Source organism: Aplysia californica, unplaced genomic scaffold, assembly GCF_000002075.1.
Source record: "Aplysia californica isolate F4 #8 unplaced genomic scaffold, AplCal3.0 scaffold00130, whole genome shotgun sequence".
In the NCBI taxonomy this organism is placed as follows: Eukaryota; Metazoa; Mollusca; class Gastropoda; order Aplysiida; family Aplysiidae; genus Aplysia; species Aplysia californica.
The window spans coordinates 863,076-873,395 of NW_004797400.1; the positions used below are offsets into that span (position 1 = coordinate 863,076).

General features: G+C 38.4%; 1 protein-coding gene across 1 annotated transcript in view; it reads left to right on the forward strand.

The window, feature by feature from the left end:
- The window catches only part of LOC101849201 (opioid-binding protein/cell adhesion molecule homolog), a gene marked incomplete at its 3' end in the record, with an annotated part of 164,869 nt that overhangs the window by 148,698 nt on the left and 5,851 nt on the right, over nucleotides 1-10,320 (forward strand). Inside the window, 2 exon segments of the mRNA XM_035969250.1 lie at nucleotides 9,264-9,468; nucleotides 10,075-10,227. Coding sequence (XP_035825143.1) covers nucleotides 9,264-9,468; nucleotides 10,075-10,227 — 358 coding nt within the window.

A 10,320-nucleotide genomic window follows, 5' to 3' on the forward strand; every position in this document is an offset into this window, starting at 1 on the left:
AAAAGTAAGACTCGATATCTATTCCAGTATCCTAGTCTAGTTTCGTATCAAGCGGTCACCATAGCTGGTAAATTGTCGCAACTGACATGGACCTCTGTGGAAATGGCACCAGTGGGTGCAGGGGGGGGTGCAGACAGACAGACAGACAGACAGACAGACAGACAGACAGACAGACAGACAGACAGACAAATCGAATCTGAGAAAGGACGTGCAGTCCAAAGATTTCCGTTGTATGAGTAAAAATTCAAAGAAAGTAGATAAAAAGCCGGTTTGTGTTTACTGCAAGAAGTTTACTTTTAATCTCCTTGGTTTACTGACAAAATGCACTAGTTCACGATCGTTAAAAAGTAGAAATCTCCTTTGTTCCAGGCTACGGAGGACAACTTTAAACCCTGGAATTCAGATAACGCCGGCTTGTATGACCCTATTAAAAACTGCCCTGACACGCACACACGAATTAAAGTAATAGAGCAAGCTCGTCTGAGTCTTGATCCAATGCAGTTTATCGAAGTTTGTGCCAGGTCACTGCGCTCAGCATGACTGAGTTGTTCATTTCACTTTGTTTTAGAATGTCATTAACTGGGCTCCACTTGTTTTAATTTTTGCAAATTCGTCAGTTAGCATTTAGCATAAAAGGAGCATGGTCTCGTATTTCGTATAAAAGAAAGAGACGGCAAAGAGAAAAAGGGATCTCAAGATAAAGTTAGCACAATGAACGCCACAATGTCAAGAGAAGAAACAGAGAGTTTGCAATAAACGCCCAAACGCCGTTTTAGCGTCTGGGAAAGAGCAAGATCCTCTGGTGCACTCAAGTACACTGTTTGCTTTTTTATGTCACTCGGTGCATGGTGTTTCAAAGGAGAAAGGGCTTTCATATTCTCGACAGATTCCTTTGCACCTGTTTCAAAGAGCGTTGTTAAAAAAGATACATTCATAATTTATTATGTCAACTGAATTAAACTGGGAGTGGTTTGATTTACGCTGGCCGTTCATGTGCCTGTGTGAGCACATGTGGGGAAGCGCTCCTTATTGTTAGTGAATGTCTATAAGAGTCTAGATGTCTGTATTTTACCCCTTTTCTCTCTCTCTCTTCTCTCTCTCTCTCTCTCTCTCTCTCTCTCTCTTCCAATCTCTCTCTCACACCCACCCACCCCGCACAAACAGCCACCCCCCTACACACATACACACACTGCTCATCATTCTCTCTCGCCTAACATTTTTTTTATCTCTCTTTCTCTTTTATCATTATCTTGAGTGTGCTTGTGTTTGTGTGTCTTTGTTTGTCTGTGTGTATATCTGCCTGTCTACGGTTGAGTGTGTAAACGCTAGTAAGAACTGAACAAAGAAAAAAGTGCCCCCTTCGGGTATGACAGTGGACTAAAAATATTTAGGAATATGCAAGGGTTAATATCTGATTCCATGACACGTTCTGTTAAGTATTATAATATTATGTGTCACGACACGGCAGAATCTAGCGCTCTTTAATTTGTGGGCGTATTGAGTGAATGGTGTCGTCTGAGAGAACAGTCATTTATCTTGGTTTTGATTTTTTTGAAATTCCAATCTATCTTGAACAGAAGTCGAGATATTTGCGACTGGAGGATGATGGGGGAGGAGGGGGGTTGGTTGTCTTGTGTCAAAGTCAATTAATAAGCTAGAAAAGGACGCCAAAGTCTGTGACTTCTAAAAGTTAAAGTGTCCATGGAGACTGAAAATTTGCCTTATTTTGAAGAGCGCCTTCTTTCACCACAATGAAAAGCATATTATGCTAACAACAGATTTAACCTTTGTCTGAAGGAGAGCCTGCTTTTGTAAATTTATCTTGTGGCATCCCATATGTTACAGTGGGGGCATGTAGTAAAGAAAAGACAACCTGGCTGTTCACGCAGCGAGATATTATTGACAATGATTATTGTGAAAGGAATGACACCGACATTTAGGTTCTAATTTGCTGCAGTTTTTCGCTAATTGTGACGGCGCACATATTTCTCTCGAACTGCAGAAAGAATTGTTTGTTGAGACAGAGTGAACCTCGTGTCAGTCCGTGTCAGGTTTCCGGCGTCTGTGGTGGCATTGTTAGGGTCCTCGTTATTCCCTGCAGTAGTCGTGAGTTCGATTTCTGACTAGGGTAATTTATTTAATCTAGTATGTCCATGTTTCAATAACACAAGAATAGACAAGACAAGACAAAACAAGGCAAAACAAGACAAGACAAAACAAGATAAGGTTGATCTCCACATATTTGCTGCGGAAGCTGTATCCCACTCAGTCCGTAGTCCTGAAAAACTCAATAAAAGCTGCCCCTTGCCAAAAAGATCTACATAGATTCTTGGAGCGTGGGACATATTATTTGCAATCATAACAATCTACGACTATGCGTTTGTGTGTGTTTGTGTGTGTCTTTCTGTCTGTTTATGTAAGGGAATATGAAGCTCATTATATAAGAGAGAGAGAGAGAGAGAGAGAGAGAGAGAGAGAGAGAGAGAGAGAGACAGACAGACAGACAGACAGACAGACAGACAGACAGACAGACAGACAGACAGAAAGACAGACAGACAGACAGACAGACAGACAGACAGACAGACTGCGGTAGAGAGACATACAGAAGGAGACAGACAGAGAGTTTTGTATAATAGTAAAATTTTCAGGGCGAAGACCAGTCGGGAAGGGATGCTCTAGCCTATGTAGATACATAATAGGGCACACAATAGAGAGAGAGGGAGAAGGGGGGAGGAGGGAGAGAGAGAAAGTGTGTGTGTGTGTGTGTGTGTGTGTGTGTGTGTGTGTGTGTGTGTGTGTGTGTGTGTTTTGTGTTTGATTCTGTGTGTGTGTGTCTTCGTGTGTGTTTGTTTGTTTGTGTGTGTATGTATGAGTCTGTGTGTGTAGCAGGTAATGAGAAGCTTGCGAGTACATCTATTTCTTCTGTGTATTATGTTTGCAGCTGATGAACTGGTCTTTGTTGTTTTGTTGTTGTTGGATTTTTTTTGGGGGGTGCCCTACGTCAGAAACTAAGAGAAAGAATAATTCCTAATGGGCATAATAAACGTATTTCTTGTTTCATGTTCCTTTCTCTGGCTCACTGTTTTGTTTGCCATTATTTTTGTTGTAAAGATGGGCTTCCAAGAACCAGTGGGGGCACGGTGCTGTGTTGTGTGATTGTACCGTAACAGAGATATGAGTCCATCCGCACACTGATCAGTATTCAGGATATGTCACCTTTCTGGGCCCACCCAACGCATACAGAATCAATGACCAGCCTGATCTGGACAAGACATTCACATTATTCTTGTTAATTTTTTTCTTTTTTTAAAAATCCAGCCATACATCGATCAGGTAGGTCTCAAACTTATTGTTCAGATACGTGTAAAAACTGACACTAACCGCATTCTCTTCTCTTGGTGAAGGCATGGGGTTTTATTTTAATTAACCATTGTTTTAGTAAGATAGGCCTACTAAACCTATACTTCTTTGTCAATGATGATAATAAGCTTGTCTGCAGGTGTGTGATTGTTGTGACTCAGCTGCACTTTGAAATGTTTGTTTTGCACTCTAACTCGGATAGTTAGAAATAAAAGCATGCTAGTAATGAAGCAAGACAAAGTTATGAATTCAAAATACCCGATGTCCTCAACGATCTTGCAAGTGCTCTAAATATTGGAAGGAGATACTAGCGGGAAAAAAACAAGGTTCTGTTTTAAGAAAAAGAGTGTATTAAAAAAAGCAACAAAAGCGAGACTGCAAATTTTGAATTATATACCATTATAATAATATGCTGTTATTACATGCACTTGCGTTTACACAGGATTTAACATCAGCCTATGTGCTGGCAATAGACAATAGTCTCTTAATTGTCAAAAATCGTGTTTTAATCTAAAAACAACCCAAAAAAAAGAACAGAGGTCCACTATAGCGACTTTATTATACACATTTTTAATTTGACATAATTTCTCAACTTGGGGTCCGTTTATTAATCTCATATTTCTGAGGTCTTTATTTTATCTGATTGCTTTCTAATGGGTGCGACCTGCTTCACATTGGCTGATTCATGTTAAGCATCGGTATATTGTGGTTGGTTTTTATATGAAAACGTTATATTTCCAAAACGGTGTACACATTTCTATAAGAGAGTGGGGTGGGCAGGTGTAGAGAGTTTGGGGGGAGGGCATGTTCTGAACATCTGAACATCTGTTTTTTATCATTCCACGTGAATTTTACTTTAAGTACAAGTACAAAATCCTGTTGGTTACACCAGATTTCTTGCAGCTGAAGACGATCGAGTAGTTAACGACCACTATTAATATCTGATAGATTGGCATGAAAACGGAGTGATCCCTTAAAACTAATTTCTTTGGCTTCGTGGTACAGGAATGTAGAAGGTGGATCTTATTTTTCCGTCACTTTGTTCGAAAGGTTTGGTGTATATCTGTTGTCTTCTAAATATCTATGGTTAGTTTGGTTTCTTTTTTTTCAAATCTTTGAAATTCCCCAAAAGAACGTTTGAAAACTAACTTGTTATAACCAAAAAAGGTAAAATATCAAACGCTTCCCAAGACCCGCCAAATGGCATGAATAAATTATTGACTATTCTAAAGATAAGCAATTGTTTTGTTTGAAATCTTGATTGAGAGTCCACTAAAGCTCTAACGTTGTAAGCGAAGCTAGATCTCGCAAGGAAGTTCTTATTTACTCCTCTTCACCAATAGCTCTTGAAATTCTTTCATGTAAAGTTGAAGAGTGCTGTAAGTCTTTTCTGAATTCTTTCGGTTTTCTTTGTTATTGAAAATGACAACTTTGATTTTCAACATCCTGGATGGAAAATTGTTACTTTTGGAAATGTTTTTTCTTAGGAAAGCCACAAGATTTATTGTGATCTACTCGCAAAAGTGTCATCAAAAGACCCAGTGAAAAATTTGCGTAATGTGTTTACCAATAGTGATACTAAATAGTATGATTACAGCTGCACGCAGATGCACATACTTGATATCTGCTTTGCTGTGCTCTCTTTCCTTTCCTCCTTCCTTACTCCTTTCTTCATTCTCTCTTTCTCTTTTTTTCCTTCTTTATTTCTCCTTTCTTCCTTCTTTCTTCCTTCTTTCTTCCTTCTTTTGTTCAACCCGTATACAACTCCCTATTGAACGACACTGCACTCATGTATTGTTTTTGTTTGTTTGTTTGTTTGTCTGTTTGTGGGTTTATGTTTGCTTTTTAATTCATCTGTTCTCGGTTTTATTTTTATATGAAATGTGCTATGTCCTTTCTATTAAATTAACAAGAACTATGCTCGTCTGTCCTATAGTACTTTGGAAATAACAATAGCTTGAAACTAATCGCCTGGGAAAACAACATCACACTGCCCGACAGATTGCATGGTCGCAGCTGTCATGCATGGTACTTATTATCTAAATGTAGGAAAGGTTTGGAAATGCTTGTGTTTTGCCGTTGGTTTGAATTGAGGAAATAGATCTAGTTGGGTATTGTTGAAGAATTAAAACCATAGAAATCCGTTCACATAAATTTATGTCCTGCATTTCTTATGCACTCTACCAGTGAGAAATGGCATGCATTCTCAGATTTCTGTCTAAAGATGATAAGTGCTGAACGACGTCAGCATTTTGAAAATAATTCCAAGTGCATGTTTATACATTAGGAGAGAGAAAGAGAAGAGAGAGAGAGAGAGTAAGAGAGAGAGTAAGAGAGAGAGAGAGAGAGAGAACTCCCACCAACAAAGCTTCGAGGCAATCATAGTTCGGGTAGCGAGCACTTTTTTTGGAAAGTGGTTTACGGCGCTTGCAACTGCATAAAGTCATATGAGAGCGAGGGACACATTAAACATTTCATTTTCAGTTGGTAGAAAATTTTGAATTTTGCCTGGGTGGCTGTCAAAACCTACTCTTATCGATTTTAGACCACAAAGGGATCTTTAACGTGTGCAACTTGTACTCGGGACCTCCGAGATTTTTCCCCCTTGTGCGAGAAGGCGAGGTGTAGATCTTTCCTGCCACAAGATCAGGGGTGTGGAGGAAAGAAAGAAGGAGCCAAAGAGAAGCAGTAGAACGGCTGCAAAAAGAGTCAGAAGCCCATAAGAGGGGGCAAAGGAGGTGAGGGGGTGGGGGCAGAAAGTGGAGACGAAAGTAGACGACAGAACATTGCCAGAGAGCAGGAAAGGAGCTGAAAGGGGACAAATTTAGAGAAGAAATTGTTTCGGTCGCTACCTGGATTCGAACCGAAAACCTTGGAATGAGAGGCGAACACCTTAACCTCTAGTCCACGAGAGCCCCCTGCGAGCACTTTAAGCATTAATGTCTTTCATAGTACTACATTTCCTCTATACTGTCAAAATAATAATTATTCTTATTGATGTTGAACTGTTCCTAAAAAGCCACCATTTCTTCTTCTGCCATACTTCAAAAAGGTCTACAAGTTTAACACCCCTATAAGGTTACTGAAGGGGCGGAGTACTAGACGTCTACTGGACCTACCTGACTATAACTCAATTTTTAAATATATAAGTGAAGTTCTACAATAGTGTGTCAAAAATTCGTGGCGCAACTTATTGTCAAATATTTCCTAAACTATCCAAAATACACTCTCCAACTTTTACATTATGACTTGATTCAATTTGTCTTAACAGATCAATATTGTTGTAAACACCTGTTAGCTGTATTCTAGAAAATATCTTAATAAATACTAGTTTTAAAAAATCCAAGTGGGTGGTTTCGTTAGATTTTAAAAGTTTACACCTGGAACAATTATATCGCTTTTAAAAGCAAGTCCGGTGTTTTTCTAATCATGGCACTATCTTTATTGAATGCATGTTTTGAGAACCTGCCTTTAGTGACAACAAAAATGTTTTCACTATAAACGTAATGTCTTGTAAGAAGCTTTGCCACTCATAAGTGTCATTGGTGAGCTGTGACGTAGGTCATGTGCGTATGCAAATGGTGTGTGGGAAGCGGGAAGTGATGTAAACAACTCCATTTTCCGCTTGACGAGATTTATAGTGTTTTGTATAAATTTATGAAGAAAAGTTTTTTTTAATCTAGCCTCAATTGTTGAGGGAAAATATGATTAAGTTAAGAGAAATTGATGCAAAACTGCTGTGCGAAGTATGGATGACATTGATTCACCTGTTAAAGAGATATTTGGGGATACGTTGTGCCACGAATTTTTGACTGCACTATAATCAGATGGTGCCAGTTTTCGTAGATAATTAATTTTTTTTTAAATTTTAGTGTACATTTGTAATATACCTGCATTTTACAATATTGTAGACTCGTCTTTTTATTAATAAATAAAGTTATACAAATCAGAAGGCACCATTTTTTAAAAAAAATTTTGGGCAGATAACGAGTTTGGGGCTAAAAAGTATAATTATAATATACTCGTATATTTTGACTCTAACCAATAGAATGGGAGCTAATGCTTTTAGTCTCATTCCACACCACATAAGCATCAACTTCATCATCGTCATCATCAGCAACAGCAACAACAACAGCAACAATAACAGATAGTGAAAAGAATACTATATTCTTTGTGAGTGCAAGTTTTGAATTGCAACCTTTCAATCACAACGGTTTACTCGAACATTTAATTTAATGGAGAGCTTGATCATTTTTCAGTTGTAATCAAAATAGAGTCAGCCTTAAAGATTACACAGAAACAAAATACTGAAGGCTTCTTTACCTGAAACTAAAGAGGCCATGAACTAATAAGTGGAGCAGAAATTGATACCACTGGTTGATACTTGCTGTCAGGATTATGAGATCCGAGGTTTCTCCGAGCAGCAATATTCAACTGATTCGAAGGTTCAAGAAAAGCCCTAGAAATACGAGATTTTTTTTCAATGCAATAAAAATCTAAGATATATTTAATACCCCGAGGCTGCAATATCTGTTGACATAAAATTTCCGCCTGTTTTTATCATTGACATTTTATGATCTTCTAGTTGGCCAGTTCGCTTGCTTGGTCCCTTGTTTTAACCGCTGGCTGAGAGAAATGATTAAACAAAGATACAAAAAAAAATTGAGCTAATCTGTCTCGGGTTTTAACCTGACGCTGCTGCTTGTTAGACTCAAGTTTATAACACTTACTCTCCAATGACCGATCAAATGTCAGCATTATTTCAGTTGGTATCGAGATGAGCTGCAATATCGGGCAGGAACTGGGTCGAGTTGAAATTTCCACCAGGAACCCGTTGAGTCAGTTTAAGATTTTCGCAATGGATTCTTCCGTGCACCAACCAAGACTTTGTTGAAATACTTTCTAGTTAATTGTATTTCTTAATTTACACACTTACGAGACAGGCAGAGAAATTATGGAGAAGTAAGGGCAGCTATAGGCACTGCTTGCATTTCATAGAAAAACAGAGAATGAAATGGTTCAGCCTCGAAAGCCTATATCACAAAGCACTCAGACTATAAAGGAAGAGATAGACCACGCAAAAGATGGATCGAGGGAGTCAAAGAAACCGTGAGAGATTATAATGTTCATACACTCACTAATATAAATGGAGTTCCACGCTTTTCAAAGTTCGATTTGTGCAATCTCCTTCGAAACAGCTTGTCCCTACCAGTGTCTAGAGTTTAAGACAGCACCTCAGAAAATCCCAAGGTCTGCTATCATGTCATCACTTCATCTTTTTTATTGGCCAGTAACTTTTTCTTTCTCTCTTTCTTTTCACAATTTCCTTTTCGAAACAGCAGTGTACTTGATGTGATTAAAGAATTTTATTTTCCTTGTCCTGATTGTATCCGGCATTCGGTGTTCGTTTTAGACTATTCTTTTGATGGGTTTTCTTACCTAGGTACTAATGAGTGGAGAGGGAGTTTAGCTTAAATGATAACATTGTCAGTCACTGCTCTCTTCCTCAAAATTGGCGACTCCTCGTGACCTTTCATTTCACCCTTTCTAAAGTACAATATTTTATCTCCAATTAACGATCAAACCACAGGACAGACGTTCCAACTTAAGAATAACTTAATTTGTATTCGTTTAGGGTTTTAAACTTTATGAAAAAAATCATGCACGTAAGCACACACACACGCACACACACACACACACACACACACACACACACACACACACACACACACACACACAAACGTATACACGCACACGCAAATAGACACCCCCACCACCCACGCACAAACAAACAAACTATATATTTGCACATATAACATAATATTATCCAGTTGTATAATGACTTGCAAGGAAACAATGCATAGATCTAGAACAGCGTTACATTGTGATTCTTTTTATAACAGGTAATATGGGTCAATCCCCGTAAAACTCTGATCAGTCTGGAAGATCGAAGACTGATCGATGATCACAGGATCAGTGTCGAGAGACCTTATATAAAGATCTGGAACCTTCTGATTCGTGACGTCAGATACAATGACAGCGGGACCTATGAGTGTAAGGTCAACACGACTCCGCGCATGGTCAAGAAGGTCACCCTGGAAGTTCAAGGTTGCCCATTGTTATATTAATATATCAGTTTTATTTTGTCTGTTAGCTGTTGTCGTATTTTTTTAACCGTTGCTTATGTTTACATATTCTTCTTTGTCTTGACTACATGTATCTACATCTGACTGTCTGTCTATCCAACTTTCTATCAAATTTTCCTATACAATAAACTTTTCCTTCCTAAGTCATTCAAAATTTGAGCGAAGTCCAAATTTACGCTTTGTCCAATAATTATATCTTCAATTAAAAGGCTTGATATGCTTCGCACACGATTTTGAAAATAAGTAAAGATAATGTAACCATGGTAAGCCTGCCCTGTTAATTGGTATCATATAATAGGTGTTTTACAGCGCTTTAAACACAATATTGTCAAGTAAGCGCCCGTGTATTTTGCTTAAAAGATTCCAGAAAGTACCTTACAAAATTTTAATTGTTAAAGTTTGCTTCCAGATGCGATAGTTTAGTTTGATAAAAGTTTTACGGCGCTCACAATCATATAAGGTCATACGTGCGTGCAGATTTGGTTGAAGCAAATGTTCAAAAATAGTATTTTTTCCATGATGTTTGATTTAATTTCTATTATTATTGTTGTTTCTATCTTGTGTCCAGTCCCACCGGCCATCTTGAGCCAACTGTCCTCTGATCGGGTGACACTGGAGGAAGGGGAGTCTGCGACTCTTGTGTGCAACGTCACAGGAATACCACAGCCGAATGTCACGTGGTACAAGAGGAACCACAGGGAAATCGTGCCTGTCAAAGAGAGTATGTATCTTTGGATTGGGTCTGTTTGTGAGTCTGTGTGAGTTTGTGCGCCTGTGTGTGATGTGTAAAAGTGATATAATATAATATAATATA